This window comes from Dreissena polymorpha, chromosome 13, assembly GCF_020536995.1.
Source record: "Dreissena polymorpha isolate Duluth1 chromosome 13, UMN_Dpol_1.0, whole genome shotgun sequence".
NCBI classification, from domain to species: Eukaryota; Metazoa; Mollusca; class Bivalvia; order Myida; family Dreissenidae; genus Dreissena; species Dreissena polymorpha.
Window position 1 is genome coordinate 17,142,614 of NC_068367.1, and position 22,273 is coordinate 17,164,886.

A 22,273-nucleotide genomic window follows, 5' to 3' on the forward strand; every position below is an offset into this window, starting at 1 on the left:
GCCACTGTGAGGTTGTAACATCATGCTCAGCAATTGAGAGAGTGATAACAATAAAATTATATAGTGCACATTTGTGTTTGTAAGGATTCAGTCTTGCTAATTTATATAGCAATGGACATAGACTCAACAATAATTAAACTATATAAAAAGACCAGAGATTGAAACATAAACAAAAATATTGTACCATTGCGGCAAGGCATTTATGTCACTAAAAGAAGAGCAACACTCAAGACAGCCAAAGTAACAATGGTGAATAAAAGTTGATGTATTTTATACAAATAAGAATTCTTCATAAAAAAAACTGAACAATCTTTGATATCAGAATGTCATTGTAACATACATGATGCTTTTGCGTATGTTAAGTTGATCAAAGTACGATCACTAGTATGACGTTTTTCTCCACGCAGTGTCTGGTGATCCGTTCACCATGAAACATTTCTCTTATCTCTTTGTCTTTCTAAATTCGTAATAACTTGGTTAGTGACACCACTGCGTTATTTGAATAGATATTTACATTTTAAACGATGCTACTGAGCGCCTGATGTTCGTGATAAGGAGGATATGAGTATTCCGCATTGCCGTCCGATGTTCCTGCCGTTCCGTTTCACTGTCAAGCCCGTCTGTCCGACGATCGCTCGATTTTTCGATTCAAAGAGATCCGATCACCCCTCGGGGGTGGTTTTATGACGATAGCGCCCACCTCCTCCACCTTAAACTCAAGATAATACTTGTGTTTTGCATACTGTTGTATACATGCATCATATTATAATGTATCTCGATTGTAAAAAAAGTGCATTTTATAAATACTGAGGTGCATTAATATGTGCATTTAGCTTATAGGTTCGATTTATTCTTTGCGTAGAGAATATATATTTTTAGCAGTATAATAAAGATCCTGAGAGGGCGACCTCTTTAGAATAATAAAATGTCATGAAAATAATATAAACATGAGCGTTTAACACAGAGGGGGTTATCACGTGACAAACAAGATGGCGACGTTCATGCCGAAGCAGGTATTTTTCGTCGTTTTTTTATACCCTTTATTACTTGTGTTATATTTTTATTCCGCTCACTTTCCAGCCATATTAGGAAGAAAGTTACTGGCTTCTATTTCATAGTAATAATCGCTCTATATCTCGACTTAACTCGGTGCGAAATTTCTTAGCTGGATGACCTGATTAGGGCTCCACTAAGAAAATTTGCGGGGAGTAAAGTCAAAATATAAAGCGAATTTAAATACGAAATAAACGCTAATCACATTTTTACTGATATGGTTGGAAAGTGAGCGTCATTTAAAAAATAAACAGAAGTAATAAAGGGTATAAATTGGCGAAAAATAACTGTCTCGGTATGGACGTCGCCATCTTGACTATCACGTGATTACCCCTCTGTTAACAGCCGATCGCAAAAACATATGCCGGTCAGGCTACATGTATATCAAAAATAATTGAAAAGCATATGTGTGCGCAGAAAACTACGTAATTAAACAATATCATTTGGATGCATTTTTGAACAATGTTAAACAGTCTGCCTTCCTTCTTCTACTAAGCAAAAGCTCGGATTGTCGCGTGTCGATCACCAAAGCGACGTGTATCTCCCATCGTGCTTTGTGGCGGAGTCTAACGCCATGCTGTTACTTGGACGCGTAAATATTTTCCAACCTCGACGATTTGATTGCTCTCGATGACTTTATCAAATACGCCGTTGCACCAGTTTTGCCGCCTGCTGAGAATTTTTGTTCTCCGTGGTGATCACCACTTTTAACTGGAATATAACCGTTGACTATAATATACAACAGGTACAGGCAAATGTTTTGGCGATTTTAATTGGATAACGCGAAGACCAATCGGAAGCAATGTTCGTGACGTGAGTTACAATGTTATGGTTCGCGCGCGGCGTTTCCCAGATTATTTTTTTATCTCTCTATAATTCCGTTGATAACTAGATCAAATACAAAGATTCACATCCTCACAAATCAAGAATTTCCACTTTTAAGTAACGAGATGATATTATGTATCATCATGTAGTATTCAAGTTGCATATGTTTAATGAATCTTATTTGACTGGAACGAGCTTTTATTCTTACCTGTCAGTTGTCAAAAAGTTCGGGAAAATAAACCGGAAATGGTACACGGATTACTTCCCGTGAACCTCCAATAATATCGCGGTATGTTTCTAAAAATAACTGGTCCAATTTTGTACCGGTAAAATTAGCTTGTACCGATCCCTATATAGAGTGTATGCGATATATAAGGGGATGTAACCAATCTATCACCTCTTGTGAATGGAAATGTGACGTCAAATCTGTACTTGTACCGAGTTCAACGTTGTGTGATGTAGCCTGGTAAGTGCGCCATCGTGATAATACCTCGCATGGCAGTTAGGCCGTTCAACTGAGCTCAAATGAGGATAAAATCTCAATAGGTTTGAAATGCCTGAACTATATTACATGAGAAGAACCACATCTATTTAACAACTTTGTGCTATATGTTGTGTATGTAAATTATTTGAGGAGGTCAATGCTAAACAGTAAATATGAACTGGTATGTGTTTTTAATAACAGTCATGCTGTCGATTGTATTGCAAATTTATGTTGATGTGGGTTTAAGGTAAGTTAAAAATAAATTAATGTGTACAATATGGAAAATCAACTGTACGTGGACAAAGGCAATTTAAATCAAAGCGTTGAACGTCGAAAGACTGCTGCTTTCCATTTATTCTGTTTGAAGGCAATGTCAATATATTAAAGGTTTTGGTCATACGTGGCAATACCCAACGAGTATCGCATTATTTCCTGAAGAAGAGCTTTAATATGAACACGATTTCAGAGAAACGCCATTTCAAATGAAAATATTGCACAACAATTTTCAAGAAAAACTTATCACTAACTGAGTTCCAGTAAAATATCAGTACCCTATATATTCCAATGATATTGTAGAAATGTATGGGAACTCGTTGTCAATCTTGCTCCTTAGGTATGGTGACCTCGAATATCTAGCAGTAAGAACAAGCGTTGGACAAGTTCATGGTCGTTAACCTCTTATTTTATTTCGTTCTGCCGAGAAATTAGCCACTATATCGATTGCATTAAAATTATTCCACCGATTCTGGCTTAGTACACAAATGTCAACTTTTTTGATATCGAGTTTATTTTGTATTAAATTTTCCAAATGCTTACCTGTAATTCAAAGAAATTTTTCATAAAGATGGTTCGATTGTAAATTGAATTATTTCGATATGGTTCATGGTGAGATCTCCTTTTCTAGACTGAAAATCAGACACCACACTTAAATATTTATAATTACTGAGTTTTTTTTACATTTTTGCCATATTGATCGACCTACTAAACTTTCCCAGAACAGAATATAAGCTTTATCTACAGATGACCCACCGAAGGTTCCCCCAGAAGCCATGTGCATTTCCCCTACTTTGTTCTCCTTGAGTATTTCGTTCACACATATTGCACCTAACCCACCAGCGATAGTGGCAACCTATTACTTGACAAGTAATTTTTCTGTGTCGTTTTCATCATCTTCAAGTTCAACTATACGGTCGAAATTCACTCTGAACAAAGTAGATGATACTTCGTTTGTAAACAGAAGTTGAACTTCCGCCGTGTTTAGTCCGGCCCGTTTAGCTATATCATGCATGAATTGTCTTGTCGCATCGTTGTTCAATACTGCAGGTATCGTAAACACCATTTTAACATCTAATATATCGTATTCACTTTTCGTCGCTTCAAATGCAGCGTTTATCATTAGTTTTAAATGTTTAAATAAAGTAAAGAAATCAATTTCAGAGAAATTTGGAAGAAATATAGCCCCTGTTCAGTTTTATAAGAATATAAGAATGTAAAGTCCTATAAAGCTTGTGTTTTAACACCTATTTCACTACCGACTGGATCTCGCTAAAACTTTCATAGTTGAATGACTTTAATAGTTGCACGCTCGTTAAGAAAGGAATTAGGCTGCGACGAGGTTTGGCAGAATTATTGTTTGCTTTTTTCAAAATAAGAATGTATAATCCCAAAAATACATGTTTTCCATTGCCCTTTAACTGGTTTGTGCATATTTCTCAAACTTTCCATAATGTTAAAATGATCGTAGTTAAATAAATTTTGTCTGTGAAAATTCTCATAAGAATACCGCTGGAAACAATGTGGACCTAAAACGTGTACATGGTAGTGTGCCTCCTCTATGGCGCGATCGGATTTGCTCAAGTGTCTACCTAATTAGAGTATTGCCATAATTCAAGATCTACATGCTTAAATCTAAAACTATAAAAGATTGCATTAAACTATGTTAAATAGTAAAATCATATTAATTGAGTTTATTTTAAAAAGACATCTAACTGTCTATTTAAAGCTAAATGCGTACTTTTTCTGAAAACTTTATTGTTTGCAAGAAAACATATACTCACAATATATAAGTCGGTTTACACCATAATTACAAAATGAAAAAATTGATCATTGGGACATGTCCTTTTTAACATGTCCTTTTACACAAGCAAACAATAAATAATTAATGTAAGTATCAGTGAATGTTAATAAACCCTTAATAATGTGAGTAAAACAAAATACACAAAATATACAAAATGGAATTATAGATTATAAAACCACTTTTAAGAAAGACTGATGCGTGTTATTTATGAGAGCTAAAAGTAGGAGACCCACGAAGGACGACGAACGAATTAATATGTGAACAATTTCATTAAACGCAAACATATTAGATTTAGTGGTAGCATGTAAATAGTCAGCTTTTTATCTGCAAAATTACACAATGTGTCAATATTTTTGGTATATAAGTTTATTAAATATGTTTTAATTACATCGCAGATTACTATTTTGGTTGTTTTAAACGAATTATTTTCACAATTGTTAAGTGTATGCTTCACAAAAGCGTACGTACAAATTTATACTCCCAAAAACACACACAGACGCATGCACACAAAAATGTATATGGACATTCAAAGACAAGTTTTTATATATTTTTGTCCAGCTGACAGCTACATGAGCCAATCGAACTCAGCTGTGACGCAATTCCACGGTTGGTTGACTTCTTGGGCTCCCACAAGTACCCTAGTCCCACCAAAAGACATCTGGACTTTGATCAATACTTGCTCGGTTGTACTCGGTGCTTGTAACGCAAAGAACAATTCGCCAACCTTTTTGCATTGGGTGATAAATGTTGGTATGCAATCCTCTCCAGACTTGTACACATCCACCCGAATGTCCGTAGCACCAATGTGTGGGACCTTCAGTTCCCGCTGGACTGTTATTACGCCTGGGGTCACTACATCGCCCTTCTTCACGAACACATCGAACACATTTTCACACATCTCTTTACCGTTGCGGATGAAACGACGCTCCACTGGATGTGTTGTATCGTCAAACGGTACATCGATGCTTATTCCTAAAAATAATTATAATAAAAACTTATCACAAACCGACAACTTTATAAAGTTGCAAAGCATTTTTAAAAAAAGCTTCTATAAGTTTTAATAACAAATCTGAAATAATTAAAATAAATAACAACAATAAAAATCTTATTTAATTAAATGTATTTTTGGTTAAAACTTATATTTTGTGCTCACCGTAAGAAAATGCAAGCCGTCTTGTAACCACTACACATGGGTTTTGTCCGTATATAACTGCACCTATCAAGAAGTAAGCAAGTTATTCACACCGTCAAAACTCTTGAATATGTATAGATTTCGATTATTATCTTGTTAATGAAATAAAATAAGCCGGTGATCACAAATGTAGAGTATTTCAATTACCTTTCAAAATAGCTAGCCCAGCTTCTTCTGGTATGATCACGTTATATCGATGTGAAAACTTATCTTTCATCGCATTTTGTATTATATCCGACTCTGCAAAACCACCAACAAGTAGTATTGTCTTAACACCCTGCAGAATGGGATCTTTCAGTAAAGTTGTGACGTGGTCAGTTATTTTCTCTATCGGCGTTGTGAACATCTTCGTAAAAACGTTGTTCCCTATTACTATTCGATCTCGAATCGTTCGTACATCTGCCATGCTGTTTATGCCATCAAACACCGGCGGAGGCTTAAACATCACATCCTCTTTGGATTTCGCCATGGCGCGTTTTGTTGCTTCGATTGCATGATCCATCTCTAGACTATGAAGTGTACACATATCGTCTAGCACTATTTTTCCAAAAAGACTTTCGAGAAACGACCGAAACTCTTGGTCCACAACTGTACCACCCCATGGTCCCCCAGATGGAGAACTCAGAGAACTAATAAACCCTTTGTCTTGCATTTCGTAGGCTGCAATGTCCACCGTACCTCCTTGAAAAATGAAAATAGAGCATCGAAAAGAAACATTTGAAATACATTTATTATTGCATAACATTATTTTTGAAAATTGTTTAGAAATATAGTTAAGACATGTATAAAAACTACTGAATTAAAAACGTGTTGATCAATCTATTGAATTTCAATCTTTTTAAAATGGAAATCGCGTGATGTTTACTGTTCCTACTTTAATGCAAATAACGGTATATTCAACTTTCGATCACAAAAGCCTCTTAAATGAAATAAATACCACAATTTGTTTTAATGGAACAACGTAAGAGTTAATACAACAAGCAAACATCCACCCACCTCCTAGGTCCACGATAAGAAATTTCGACATCGGATTGGTCTCAACGTAGTCAGTTCCATTATGCATTGAAGATGGCAGCGTTAGGTGCTGGCAATAAATTGCTGCCGCCTCAGGTTCATACGCCAACATGAGTTGGTCTGTCGGGATTCCAGCCTGTCAAAATTAGATTGTGCATTATAGTTTATCGCATTATGATTATATATGGCCGGATCAAAGCTGTCTCGCGAAGTTTATGATATAATTTGCTTCACGCTGATGATGTATGTTTGATGCTTATCGTTTTTTTATGTCATATGCAGTCACAATTTGTGTTTATTTTCTAAATAAGGACCTATTTACAAAGCTTGTTTGTGAGTTTTTGTGGTCAGGGTTGATGGAGGAAGATACCATATTTATCTAGGCCCAGTTTGAATCTTGAATACGTGCGATATTTAGAGAAAAATAACTTGAAACAACTCTAGTAACCACATGTATGATTCAATCGTTGTGAAACTTGGTCAGAATGTTAAGTTCAAAGTTTCAATAGGGTTCACGTGCATACAAACCCTTTAGAAAATGAATTAGAATACCAATTTTGTGTCGAATAAAGATAAATTAATTTGCTCGGCAAGAAAAGCACTCGCAAATAAGCGTTTTCTTAGCCTTGCTCAATAAACTTAATTAAATTCAATATTAACCAACTAGTAGTTATGGGTCTATAGGTTGAAAGATAAAGGGCGTATTATTAATAATAAACGCATGGTCATGATTTCTGTGTTAGTAATAAACACATTATGAACAAAATGGTAAATTACATTATGTACAATAGTATTGAAAGTTCCCCGCGTATTTCCCATTTGCATAATACAAACAGCTTGTGTATACATTCGTATTTTGATTTTTAAAGCTTAAGTATGCACAGGTTTAGTTCAAGAGAAAGCAGTTGAATTTTAAGCGATTATTTTTAGACAAAATCGCATCGCTTATACCGTGTTTGCAGCCAATGTCATGAATTGTTTTGCACCATCTTCCCATATGGCTGGCACTGTAAGTACCCAATCGATGTCCGTGTCATGAAAGTCACTTGCTCTGTGTCTTATTTGCATCAGAGCGTGGTCCTTTAAATATCGTATTGCTGCTCCAAACACTTCTACTGCTGGCATGTGGTTTCCTTGGTCATCATACAATTTTAAGTTTTTTCTCAATCTCTAAAAGATACGAAATACGTTTATTGACTCGGTAATGTACGCATCTAGATATGTCACTATGCAAAAGATATAAATTAAATATATGATTACGTTTTATTGTTATAAGTACCTGGACATTACTTGTAATTTTCTTTATCAAACATAAAATACAAATTACTTTTTTCCGGCAAATATTATGGAATGGTTTCACTAACAACAAAGAAAGACCTTTTCATTTTCGTAAAGTTTCATCTTAAACCTTCTGAAATATCTCCAGCCTGTGTGAGTGTCTTCCGCTGACAATTTTTCGTATTTCATCTCCGCCTAATAGGAAACATTATATAATTACAACAAATCATCATACACAACAACGTATTTCAGTCAAAAGTCACTTTTTGCTATAATATCATTCGTTAATTAGTAAGGCAATCTTCAAATAAAGTTTAAGTGATATTACCAGAGAACAAAATCTGCCAGTATTTTGTCCCATCATCACACAGGAATTTTATATAAAACATGTGTAATATAAACCCCGTGGAAAATGTTTTATTTAGTTCACCAGTGATAGAATAAGGCAGTAACAAACAGTCAATTAAAATCATTTTGTTTTATTTTCATGAGATTAATTTATATGAATGATTGTATAATCAGTTCCGAGGGTATATGTTACATACTTTCACAATTAGTCTTTATATATAAAAATACCAGGCGAAAACTTACTTCATAACCAAATGAGTCGAAGTTCCTATCTTTGTTGAACAAAATGGTCGTGGGTGTTTTAATGGTTTGCAAATTAGCTTCGTTCGACCATCTCGTGTAGGCATAAATCTAATTAATAATTTCAAATGTTACAATTTCGTTACTTAATTAGATAAAGCATTAAAGAACAAAAATCTACTTCTGTGCTTTCAACGACAAAAACATAACTAAATGCATTTATTATCGACGAAATAGTTTTCAATGAAATACAACAAGAATTAATACTATTTTAGCATCGATTGAATTATGGATGACATGAGCTTCAAATCTAAGTTTTTATTGTTTCGGTCAAAAAAGTTAAACATTTCGTTTAACGTGTGGCCAAATGTTTGCCCTTAAAATAATAGAAAATACCATCACATGGTCAAGTTTAATAGCTCAGGTTTTTTTCATCCAAACAGTCCATTTTTATCAAGATAGTTTATCCTGTATTTCTTTAATAAATGATACACATGGAAACAATTCTAAAAAAACAAATTCCCTTTTTTGACATATGTTCAATAATCAACTCATTCAATAATAGTATAGACATTGCATTTTCCAGTACCATGTAAGTATTCAAAGTTTAAATGCCATGCTTAAACATAAATAACAGTGTTATCGTGATATAAGAACTGATATCACTTATCACCTATTTTAAATGAAATTTGTTATTTACCTTAAGGGGGTCACTCCGAAACTCGGAATAATAGGCGTAAGCATAGCCCGAGTACGTTGTCCCAAAGTCGATGGCAGCAACCACTTGTCTGCCAGGCATCTTCTATGACAACTGTCGTCTGATATGCAAGTGAAATATTGACTGGTACTTTTTGTCTGAAACGCTGTAAGTAGCAGAACATTTATTTTAAAGAGGTGTTTTAAAGAGGTATGTTCGCATAATGTTTGTTTTTTAGCACATAGTTTATTTTATGCGAATGATTTTGCCTGTCAGTACGTTGTTTCTTTATCAGAACATAATCGCCGTCTTAACTTCTATACATTTACCGTTTAATATAGAAGGAAAAATAACTCAATACGAACGACTGGACATTAGTACATAGACTTGGCGTCCTTCATTGCATATTCTTATAATAAAAAATACGAATAAAATCAGAACGTCACAAATAAAAACTTCCTATGTATATATGCCTTTGTTTAAGTACACTAATCATACAAATAAAGATCGGTTGCAGGTCTTAAAATCACATTAAACCCCATTGTTTTGTACTGTGACAGCAAAACCCGATTTGTTCAAAGATTTTTTCTAACGTGTAGAGAACCTCTTGTTTGGCGCGTCCTGTTATCTTCTTCATATCAATGACACCAACTTAGGTATAAAATGTTATGTTATCCGTGAATATTTATGACTGTCTTCATATTGCTTATCGCCTGTTTTAGTTAAACATTTGTATTTGAGATATGGAAAACTATGCAGTACGGGTTTGAAAGGTCCAATTTAAAACGCACATTCAAAGTTCACCGCATATAAAATAAAAATATTCTTAGCGACATTTCAATAGTTGATACATTTTAATAATGCTGAAATATTTGTTTACATGTGCTTCTTAAGAAATATGTTAACATTAGACGGGCTTTAAGAGTTCATACTCAAACAGCCTAAAATAACAAACAACCACATGTATCCATATAGACAAAGTTTGAGACAGTGACACGGTGGAACTTAATCTGCGATTGATTATTTGTAGTTCCTCCGTGCTTGCCTTTATATTACAGTTTATGTTATAACAATATAGACAATCCTATAACAGATGTGACGCCTACAAATTTTACGAATAAAGTCACAAATACATTCTGTTGTTTAATTGTAGCATATTTACTTAAAAAATATTGTGTTTTGTATAGCATATGTTTTGTTCATTCAATATTAATTTAGTATGACAATATTAAAACTGTCAGAAATGGCATACTTTATTATTCATATATATTAAATCATTAAAATGGAACCTTCTGTACGCATCTTTAACTCCTTGATATTATTCTCAAAGTAACTGCAACATTTAAACGGCTCGCAAAGTACAGTTTGGTATTTAAATTAACATGATAATTAAAGTACGATTGGTTCTCTACAAAAGAATGATAAATTTGGTATATGAAGCTTTTTCTTAGATTACCGTCAAAAGAACCTATGGATAAGAAAAGTAAGTATATTAACATTAGAAAGTATGCATTCAAAATATATTTATATATTTGTTATACGTGTATCAAAGAAAGTATGCGATAAAAACTATAAAAACTATATATATAAATGTTCATGTCAAGTAAGCTTCATTGTATTATCTTTATATTTACCTAACCGTAAGCGATTAATGCCAGTTGGTTTACATAAAATCCACACAATCGATCCAAAGTAGTTGGCGAAATCATCATATTATCATTGAATAAATCTTCAAGTTCTGATAATACATTGTTGGATTAGCGTTTAGAAAAATCCATAACTTTAAAGTTTAAAGTTGTGATTTATAATGGAAGACAAGCTACATGTTAAACAAAACAAATTCACAACCATTCGAAATCGAAACTTGGATTTCCAAAACTTTAAAAGAACCAAATGTAAAGACAAAATGGAAAATGCAGACGCTAATCTGATATAATTGATGACATATCATGTACAGAAAAATTCCAAATTGAACATATGAACGCGTATTTCCTTGTCTATAAATGTCAGGTACATAAGTGGTTTTGTGAAAATGTTCAATGTTTTCTTTAAATATATTTTGATATATATGTAAATACTGTACACATTGAGTGGGCCATCAAAAAATGCTGTAAACGTCAGATTTATATATATAAATTTGAATGTATGTACCTTCTCAGTCGGAGGCATTAAACATTTCTCTTGTCCGTCGCTACGTCCGTCCATAGGTACGTCCAAATCGGAGCTTGGTTTTTGAAGCCCTTTTCAATTTTTGGTTGGATCCAATACATGGGCCCCATCGTTAAGCGTTGACATTTTCATTCCATGGATCAACTGGGAAAGGAAAACAACACGTGACTCGTTTGGTGATGGAAAAGATATTCATTAAGGGCATGACGAGCCGTCCAGAAGAGTTGATGTTATCATACAAAGTAACGCCCCGCGGTTCCGATAACGCGATGATGCTGAACAATATTTCGACTATACAAAACCGCATGGTATTAACCACTATACACAGCGGAACGTTCACTGGAGCATTTTTCGACGAAGTTGTCTACACCAGGTATTCACCTTAAATGACCTAAGATCCAATAAGACAGTAGATAAAGTTTAAGTAGACAACACAAAATGTTATGATAAGTATGGGTGATATAATTTTTTGATCGTTTGCAAACTTGTATAAAGGAAAAATACACGTGGTAAACCGATGACGTATATCCCAGTGATCGGGGGTAAATGTCAAAGTCGATTGAAGATGAGTCTAGTACCATAATCTGACTATAAACCTATGCATTATGCATTTCGTTACAAGGTATACAAAGTATATCATGTAAAGGCCTAGTTTAATCACTCTTTACTTGACCCCCCCCCCCCCCCTCTCCGCCCCAACTAAACATCTCGTGCATTATAGTCATGTTTATTATCACCCTATTGTACCATTCCTTAAACTAGACCTTTGACAAATACCCGTACAAAAGCATTTTATGCCCCTCCCTTCAGATAGGAGGTATATTGACTGTTTCTTTCAGTCCGCCCAAAATATCATAAATTTGTGGAGCGCACTCATTCAACATTTCCCAAGCCATTGCAACGAAACTTCAAATACGTCATCACCAAGGCGTATGTATTTCGAAGTTTAGTAGGTCCTTTCCGAGGTTACATTATGTGTGGACCCGAAGTGTGCCACAGCACGCAACAGTACTCTTACTTATAAACTTACTAGACTCACGAAAGTTATGACAATTTTTTGCTTCTAGTTGCAGTTTCCTGTCGTTTCGTTGTTATTGTATTTTTTTTCAATTTTTATGTGTTATTGTGTTGTGGGGGAAAGCCGGATTACCCGGAGAAAACCCCAGCTGTCCGGTATGGTGACTACGAACCAAACTCACATGCTGCCGGCGACGGGAACTGAACCCGTGTCGCCCAAGATGAAAAGCGAGTGTACCAACCACTGCGCAATGCGAACAGCCATAAATCAAAATCCGTTCGTGCCGTCATCAAGGCAGTTTTACATCCGCATTAAATTGCCCTTGGACCCAGTGTGGTTATTAATAACGTATCTGGGAAAGCTCTTATTTAACTCTAAAACAATTATTTTGAGTTTGGTTGAATAGAAATTCAACATTTAATGTTACGGTCTTCAGAACGAAATATCGTGTATATAATACAGAAAAATATATTTTTAGCGAACATTTAGATTCTAACATGCTAACTTGTTGACACATTAATTCAACTTGTTCAATACAAGTTGTGCGAGCTATTCTTAAGTTATAGAACTACTTGCTCGAGTTGTTGCTTGAATTTGACATTAAAACAATGAAACTAGTTACTATCTGCGTGTGTCGAGCAAGAATCTTACTGAGCTCGCATTCAGTAAAATCTGTTGAGGATTAAAAATGAACATAATACCATTTTCATGGTTTATTGTTATAATGGTTATTATAATAGGCTAAACATAAAACGGAGAAATCAAAGGTTGCAAAACTGCCATAAACACTACACTGTACAGTACAGCCTGTTAGGTTGTTATTATTCAATGTACACATTTACATATTTATGCCATTTTAAAAGCAGAAAAACAACATATAATATCATGAAAGACGTTTTAATAACAACAAGGAGCACAACAATTTTGAAAATACACATGCATAAAACATATAAAATATGGCTATTAGGCGTGTGGTCATTTATCATTGAAATCTACTGCAAGGGCCAATTAAGAGAGAACTTTATATATATTTTCTTCTAAGATTTTTTCTTAACCATACGTTTAAAATATGTCAAATATGTCAATCCTACACTGGTAGATTGGATATGATCCCTGGGTTAATGCCCACTCTGAAAGCGGTCCATATTCTTGTTTATATAGACACAAAGTACTGATTATTCACCGGAATCCGATCAAGATTATCGTTTTAAGAACAAAGCTTTATATAAAACAATTTTGAAACTAAGCAAACCACAAAACGTATAATGCCATAATACTACAAGGACTCCTCTAAAATGCCCAGCTACACCTAATTAAACTACAACACACGTATTCAAACTAAACACCAATGATGAGAACATGAGTAACAGAATGCTCAGTAATGAAAATATGAAGCTCATATTTCAGTAATACACCATTGACAGTATGTCAAACTGGCAGTTTAATATACACATGTAATATGAAAATGTATGTGACTAGTGATATATATTGTAACTGATCTCATTTATGCCCATTTTACATACACTAACATGTATTTAACAAGTATTTGCAATGCTGATAATGGTCATTGCAATTGTCATAATCAAAGATATCAAACACAAGTATTTACAAAATAGTTAATGACACAAGTTTACGCAAAATATGAACATGTCTTAATTATCACTTTGAGTCATCATTTATAAAAGTTTTGCTTTTTATGTTTGTTAAGCAAATTATGAAAAACAAACAAACAAACGCAGCATTTCAAATATGTTCCCTAGAATACTGTAAAGGGAAAACATACTTGCCCTCACAAAATTGGCAATCTCACATAGAAAGTTAGCTTGAAGGAAACCGCACATACCCGTAGATGAACTAGTTACAAGTTTAATACAGCTTGATGAATACTTTTATGTCAGGTTTAAATCTAGGGTATTCAAAACAAGAGGGCCAGGTCAGTTTAGTAAGCAGAGCTCTGGCCTGTCATTCCCGGGTATGCACACATGGGACCAGGCTACAGTATGATGATGATCAGAATCATTAGACAACTCACATGTTTCAAAAAAATTGTGGTCAACTCTGTGTTTTGTTGGCAATGAAAGCAAACTTACAAAATACAAACACAATCAAAACCACATTACTTGAAATAACTCAAATAAGATGCATGTTGAAAAATTGTTACAGAAGCTTCAATGTTATGTACCTGCATGAACCAAATCAACAAATTATTTTCTCTATAATCTGTATGCCTACAATAGACCTAACAGCACGCTTTAATTCAGATTGTATTCAATCATTCAGGAACCACTTGTTTGACAGACTATCCCTATAAAAAACATTTATACACTCACTAGTATTTTACAGGCTTTAAATCACATGCATATGAATCTTTATCACTAAAATAAATATTATATACCTAACACTGAATTTTGTTGAATTCACATTCAAAGTACATATAGTTAACTTACAAACAGTTAACAGTTACAAATAATCATACTATCATGAAATCAATTATAATTTAAAAATTAAGTTAATTTGAATGAACAATATTTATTTTTGCAAACATCCGCATTAAGTCATGAAAATTCAAAAGAAAATAAATGAAATTATAATCTAGCTATCCTCTTTTCCCTCTTCTTCCATAGGCTTCTCCTCAATATGGGGAAGCGGAGTAGTCCCACCTGACGATGGCGTTGCCATGGAAGTTTCATGGCGTTGCCATAGCGACCGCGCCCTTATATCGTCCAGATTCTCGTAGGGGAAACCCCTTGCCCTCCGAGTCCGTATATCGTGCATGAAGAGAGCACTGACGCTCATCTCCGCGGACATAAGTTCTATTTGTCCCTCGTCATAATGTCTCTGGGATACTGAGGTGGGGGGCAGCAGGAGGGAGGTAGGAGGATGGATCAGGGAGGGGTCTGCTGCAGACTGCTGCAGGGAGCCGTGTGGGCTGTAGAAGCTGGTTAGGGGCCCACCCGAGCTGGACAAGGGGCCCTCTGTCTGGGAGACTGCCCCGCGAAACCTAGGAGTGATACCTGCAGACAGGAACATTGCAGAGTTCTAGTATGCACAAATCATGAATACGTGATATAAATACATGATATATTACATATATTATGTATCAACAGCATTGTTTACTACTCTAGCATGCCTGTACAGTTCTGAATGCAAATAAAAAAATATTTACATACATGTACTATCAACAAAAGGGCCTTGGACTCTAAAGCGCTCATCTGAGACCCTAAGGAACTAAACAATTCTAAACAATATGAATAGAACTTCTAGATAGAGTGTTAGCAAGGTTTTAATAAATAGAGGATATTTGTTGGATTTGGTGGAATATCAATTTTAATTCACAAGAGATTGCCAAGCAATATGGTCCCCTACCGGTGAAACTCCAACATTGTCAGATTATTTCTTTTTAATTATATATTTGTTGCCATAGCAACCAGAATTCTTGACGTAGGAACAAAATTAAATGATGTGCATAATCTCCATATTGCCATCTATCCATGTTTCAAGTTTCATAAAAAAATATGAAGAACTTTTAAAGTTATCACAGGATCCAGAAAGGCGGACGGACAGACAGACTGACTGACTTACTGACTGCCTGACGCACAGAGCGCAAACCATAAGTCCCCTCCGGTTTCACCAGTAGTGGACAACAAGTGATCATATATATATCTTTTTTATGGTCAAGAGTAAATTAAAATCAATATTCCATCAAATCCAACAATTTTTCTTTTTCTTTTATGCATTTTTCACTGTTTACATTTACATTATAAAAGAGTTCAACCTGAGAATTTTGCTGGAATAATGACGTCATTTCGTCAGAAAAATGACATCATTTCACAGGAAAACAGTGACAATTATCTATGATTTTCACTGTTAATATTCACTGTTTGAAACAGTGAATTATCAGTTTTAAGTCACTGATTTTTCTCTATAAACCACCAGAAAGCATAAAATAAAGCCATATAATGAAAAGTGCCCGCTCCCTTGGGGCCATGCTTTTCAACGAACTGGAACCATTGTCAAACTTAGTTGAGATATAATTACTTATGAAAAAATGTTCTGATTAAGTTTCATGACGATAGGACCATAAATGTGACTTCTAGAATGTAAAGAAGGTTTCAATTAAACAATATAAGGAAAACTGTCCTGATCCTTAGAAGCCATGTTCTTCAACGAACCGGAACTATCTCCAAACTCAGCTGAGATATCATTGAAACAAATGTTCTGACCAGGTTTCCAGGACATATGACAATAAATCATTATTGAGGCCTCAAGACATGCACACCCCACAAAGGACTATCACAAAAGCTCAACATGAGCACATGAAGTTCAGGTGAGCTAAAAAGTACCAGGAATGCAGGATAAGTAAGGTAATTTTCCGCCAAAGAGCATAACATAAGCATCCTATTCACCAAATGCACAAACCTTTGTTAATGACATTGACACCAAATAACGGGTGACAACACTCGGCTGCATATGCAGTTTTGAATAAATGAAATCCACCCACCCACCCACCTACCCACCCACCAGTATTATTGACAGAATATTTTTTTTAGAGGTCACAGTGACCTTGACCTTTGACCTAGTGACCTAAAAATAGGTGTGGCACTCTTCAAGGTGCATCTACATATGAAGTTTCAAAGTTGTAGGTGGAAGCACTTTGATTTTAGAGCCAATGTTAAGGTTTTAGCACAACCTGGCGGACGGCGCACGCCATGACGAGCTGGCTATGACAATACCTCAGGTTTTCTCCAAAAACAGCCGAGCTAATAAAAACCATACGATTAGATTTGACTGAGAGGGACAACATGTTGTCCACATACCTGACTGGAAGGGGTTGGACATATGGACAGATGGTGAAAGTATGGCACTGTGCCCTGCCACACTGGACACTAGGCTGGCATACTGGAAAACACAGAAACAAGTCGGTCAATATGAGTCGTGTTCTGAGAAAACTAGGAACAATGCATGTGCGTAAAAACTCGTCCCAGATTTTTGAGTATGTAGTTATGTATTTATCTAATCTGGGACGACACTTTATGCACGTGCATAATGCCCAGTATTCTCAGAACACGACTCATATATTCACATTTATTTATAACTTGATTGGAGGCATTTAATGGCATAGAAATATTCTGAGAAAAATAGGCAAATTTGTTGAATTGATATCACCTGCCGAATAAATTTTGTTCATTAAAAGGGCAATAACTGTAAAATTACAAAGTGTAGGATTACTTCATGTATTTGTATGCATGGCAATACACCCATTAAGTTTAATGTTGAAATCTTGTATAGCATCTGCTATATAGACCTCAAATGTTAAATCAAGCAAAATCAACAAAAGGCAAAAACTCTTAGTTATGGAAGTGTAGGGTTATGGTTCTTCTGCATTGCATTCTCCTCTTGGATATCTATACTCCCATGGAGTTCCATGTTTTTAATCTTTTATCAACATCTGCAACATAGTCATTTAAAAAAAACAAGGGCACTAACTCCTTTTAAAGAAATGGTTTGCTTATGGTTTTTGTGTATGGCACTTCTCTTTACGAATATTTATACATAAAGTTTCAATTCAAAATCTCATTTAGTTAATAATTGCAAAAAATCGTTATTTAAAAGAGCTGGTTATTTGACCTGACCAAGAAAATCATTTGATCCAAGATGAACTTTTTTCAATTGAAACACTTGACATAGATGAAATCTAGAAGTAAACATTAACATCACAAAAGTCATTTACGTACGCTATTTTCCTTTAATGCTACAAGTTATTGCCTTTGGGAATGATAAAATAGATTCTTGACATGAACAAAGCAATACAAACATATTTAAATGTTCTCCTTCATGTAAGTTATATACTGAGATGGGTATGCCGCCAATATTTAGTCTTATTAAAACCTATAAGGGCGGATAGTTAGAAACCGTCCTAAGACCATGTCTACCCTTCCCCGTCACTCACCCCTAGCCCCAGCCCTGTGGCCCCACTGGGCAGCAAGCTCTGGTAGGTCCCCTCCATGCCTGACATGTGTGGGTTGACAGGCTGCAGGGAGCTGAGGGCCACCACCTCCCTCTGCACCTGCTCCCGGATCTGGGTCAGGAACAGGCTGCAGTTCTCTGGGGGCTTCCACTCTGGGTTGGTAAGCTGAAAAAGGGCAGGAAATAATGGTAAGCTGGCAGGATATGACACATTTTGTCCGGAAATACAGACAAATAAGAAATCAGAATTCCTGCCTTACAAGTTTGAAGGTTATTTGCTAACGGGAGTAATCACGTGATAGTCCAAATGGCAAGGTCCATGCTGAGACAGGTATTTTTAGTCGTTTTATACCTTTTATTATTTTTATTTATATATTTAAAGAGCCGCTTACTTTTGAGACATATCAGTAAGAAAGTTATAAGCCTTTATTTCATTTAATATTCACTATATATCTCGACTGAACTTGCTATGAAATTTCTTGGAGGAATCACAAGATTTCAGCTCCTGTTAAAAAATATTGTAGCGAATAAAATTTACATATAAAGCAAATATTTCTACGAAATAAACGCTTATCATAGCAAATAATAGAAACATTCATGGTAAACAAAACACATCATTAAGGGTCAACAACATATAAGGGTAAGTCCAAAAATATGTCAATGACAAAACCAATTGACCTTAGGTGATGTGGGCATGTTAAGAGTTTTCAAAGATACAAGAATTAAAGATTTGCAGCTTGTGGCATTGATATTCAAAGCTTCACAGCATTGTATGAAGAAATATTGATGTTAGACAAAACATGGATTAACCCAAATTAGGACCTTTGGCATCAGTTTTAGACCAAAATTAAATCAATGTAAAGGTCAAAATGAGGTAAGGTGATGTAGATGTGTTAATATTGTTCAAACATCCATGCAAGAATCAGAGCTTTGTAGCAAGTGGTTTTGATATATATGTAAGTATTGCATTTTTTGTGTAAACAAACAATTTGGACCCTGAATTAGTGTAGGTCCAAAAGTATGTCCATGTAAAGGTCAACATGAGTTCAGGTGATGTGGATGATGAAATCAATAATGCAAGTCTCCATGCTTTGTAGGAAGATTAACCCATTTATGCCTAGTTGACTCTCCCATTCTTCTAAATTGGATCAATTTATTTCAAAAATTTGGGATGTCAAGTATATTTATTTCTATATTTAGAATATTTCATAAAGAAATTCCTTTTAAGCAAACAGCGCAGACCCAGATGAGACGCCGCATTATGCGGCGTCTCATCTGGGTCTACGCTGTTTGCAATGTCCTTTTTTCAGGACGCTAGGCATAAATGGGTTAATGTTAAACAAAACATGTCATTTTAGGTTATACTTGTATGGACATACAGAGAGACAGTCAAACAGGCAAATGGCTATATGCTACATGCCTCCTAACTTTTCAACATATTGGGGTCGTAAAAAGCAGATATGACAGTTTTAAGCTAAACCCTCACACATGTTAAATTCTATCAATCATTACAAAATTATTTTTGCAATAGCAGTGGTAAAATAATAGGAAATATTGTATATATACTCTTTGAAAATTTGAGTTAACAATTTACTTAAAAGGTTAGAAACAGAAATATAGAAATAAACTTTATTCACTAATTTACCTGCAAGTGCAAGAATTGCAGACATAAAAGGGGAGCCAGAAACAGTTTGGTAAGAAGTAAACATACAAGACAACCTGATATTTTATCCATGACCTTTTTCCCAAATGTCTGTTATCAAACACACCCATGTCTTATAATACATATATATAGATATGCACTTTCATCCACAACCTTTTTAAAGGGCATTTCCTGCACAAGCCAGAGTGCCTGGGTATTTATGTGGAAGTGAATGAGTTTCCATGTACAAGGATGAGCATTATTATCCAATATATTTCATGAATGTCTATTTTCCCAAGAACCCCCCCCCCCCCCCCCCCCCCCCCTGTACATACATGGAAGTGCATGAGTGACATCTCCGTCTTTCCGTCCTCCCCCTGGTCTGCCACACTTGTCTCCATATCCCTCTGGGGCTGTGACATGGCACCAGTCTCACTTCTCCACTGAACATATCAGAACACAAGTCAAGGTGTGCAATGTTCTCAATTTCTATAATAACAATGTGACAGTGCAGACAAACATACTGGTACAGACGTGTTTTATTTTAAAGAAGGAATCATGAAACTAAATTGTAAGGAAAAAAAACGATAATAGATGGCATATTCAAATATGGAATAAAATGCATGCGATCTCTGATTTGGTGTTTTAATCAGTTTACAGACATGCTGAATCAAAATTGTTGAAAAATCTGACTACACTGCAAAGATCAAGAATAGTTTCATAAATTTCTAAATTACCATATGTAGTTGTTTCAATACTCTGTGATCATAGTTTTTATTTATACTTTTTGTCACTTATGTCTTTTGTCTTTATTATATAACTATTGTACACGCATAGTCCAGTGAGTACTTTAAAATATTAAATTTATCAAGACTATTAAAGAAAACAGCATGTAAAATAATCCCTGTTGCTCCATGTAAAATAGTGACTGCAGCATTGTATAGGAAAAAAAGTTTGTTCAAGTAAACAGACTTTGACTTTGTCCCTCTTATTAAAGCGTTTAACAATAAATGAAACAAGACATCATCTAGATACAACTTCTTACCAAGTTTGGTGAAGCTGGGATGAAAACTACTTGAATTAGAGAGTGGACACCATGCTCATGTTTAAAACGCACTAATAGACCCCGTGACCTAGTTTTTAACCTTGCATGACCCATATTTGAATTTAACCTAGACATCATCTATATACAACATCTGACCAAGGTTGGTGAAGATTGGATGAAAACAACTTGAATAAGAGAGCGGCACTTAATACGGACCGACCAACCGACAGACAGATAAGCTCACTCCTATATAGCCCCCTAAACTTTGTTTGTGGGGGTATAAAAAAAATCCACTTATTTATTTTGGTGAGCAAAGGGTGTTCAAGAGTTAACTATAAAAGGTCTAAAAAACATAGAATAAAAATAGCTACATGTATATCAGCTTTCTGAGCATTCTTGATTGTTTCACTTGTTAATAATACCCTTCTACTTCTCCTCAAAGATACATTAAATATTTACCCAGGGTGGTGATTTTGGAACAAGACACATGTCTGTGAGACACAAAAGCCTCCCCATTTTTCTTGTGTTTCAAAACTTCACACATGTCAATAACACGCTGTTATATGGCCAATGTGACATTTGACCTCTATGTGTGACCTTGACATTACAGGTACGAAGAAGGGTAATACACTATAAATACACTGTTTTAGTTGAGGTCATTTGTGGTGAAAACAAAAGCATAATAAATGACAAAATTCGTGTCCAAACTAGTTGTTTTATGCCCATGGTTGACCTTCGATCTCTAGAAACCACCTTGACCTTTGTGGTAGGAAGACTAAAGTCACTTGATGCAAATTAAAATTTGAGCCTAGTAATTTTAAAGTCAATCAGTATGAGGCGAAGAAATGGCAAAAGAAGGGGGAATTTTCTTTGATTGTTAAATGAAAAAAGCTGAAAGAAATTACAAATCTGCTGTACCTGTGGGTGTCCATGTTTTCTTATGTCCATCTGAGCGAAGGAGCATACATCGCCCACCCCTATCACGTCCACGGTGAAGTTGTGCAGGAACTCCACTATGCTGGCAGCCTTGCCTCGGAATTTGAAGATCAACAGGAGGGGTGTCAGCAGTGGGCTCAGTAGCTCCTCAATCAGGTATACCTGCACACAAAATGGGCACTGGTTTAGATATATGCATGGACCTTGGGTTAGGTCACTCTTCCATTCCAATAATCTCATTGGCAACAGGTTACACACATAGGGAATTTATTACTACAATTACTTGAA

General features: G+C 35.2%; 2 protein-coding genes across 6 annotated transcripts in view; both read right to left on the reverse strand.

The window, feature by feature from the left end:
* Positions 1 to 4,375: 4,375 nt before the first annotated feature.
* Positions 4,376 to 11,771, reverse strand: LOC127855405 (heat shock 70 kDa protein 12A-like). Of its 4 annotated transcripts, none has more exons than XM_052390940.1 (9): positions 11,360 to 11,771; positions 9,212 to 9,329; positions 8,515 to 8,622; positions 8,023 to 8,118; positions 7,597 to 7,815; positions 6,628 to 6,781; positions 5,779 to 6,312; positions 5,593 to 5,655; positions 4,376 to 5,411 (listed from the first exon to the last, which is right to left on the reverse strand). In XM_052390940.1, the coding sequence occupies exons 2-9, from the start codon at positions 9,308 to 9,310 to the stop codon at positions 5,005 to 5,007; spliced, it is 1,680 nt and encodes a 559-aa protein (XP_052246900.1). In that variant the 5' UTR covers positions 9,311 to 9,329; positions 11,360 to 11,771; the 3' UTR covers positions 4,376 to 5,004. The 4 variants fall into 4 exon arrangements, with proteins under 4 accessions (XP_052246900.1, XP_052246898.1, XP_052246899.1 ...); XM_052390938.1 differs by having other exon boundaries at positions 9,212 to 9,374; positions 11,360 to 11,770; XM_052390939.1 differs by lacking the exon at positions 11,360 to 11,771 and adding an exon at positions 10,843 to 11,069.
* A 1,322-nt stretch (positions 11,772 to 13,093) lies between these two features.
* LOC127855402 (autophagy-related protein 9A-like) overlaps positions 13,094 to 22,273 on the reverse strand; it is a 34,613-nt gene continuing 25,433 nt past the window's right edge. For both annotated transcript variants that reach the window (XM_052390930.1, XM_052390931.1), the window contains exons 17-21: positions 21,968 to 22,147; positions 20,340 to 20,447; positions 18,346 to 18,528; positions 17,213 to 17,294; positions 13,094 to 15,409 (exon numbers count right to left, since the gene is read on the reverse strand). In XM_052390930.1, the coding sequence (XP_052246890.1) occupies positions 14,988 to 15,409; positions 17,213 to 17,294; positions 18,346 to 18,528; positions 20,340 to 20,447; positions 21,968 to 22,147 (975 nt within the window). In that variant the 3' untranslated portion in view covers positions 13,094 to 14,987. The remainder of the gene's footprint in view (positions 15,410 to 17,212; positions 17,295 to 18,345; positions 18,529 to 20,339; positions 20,448 to 21,967; positions 22,148 to 22,273) is intronic.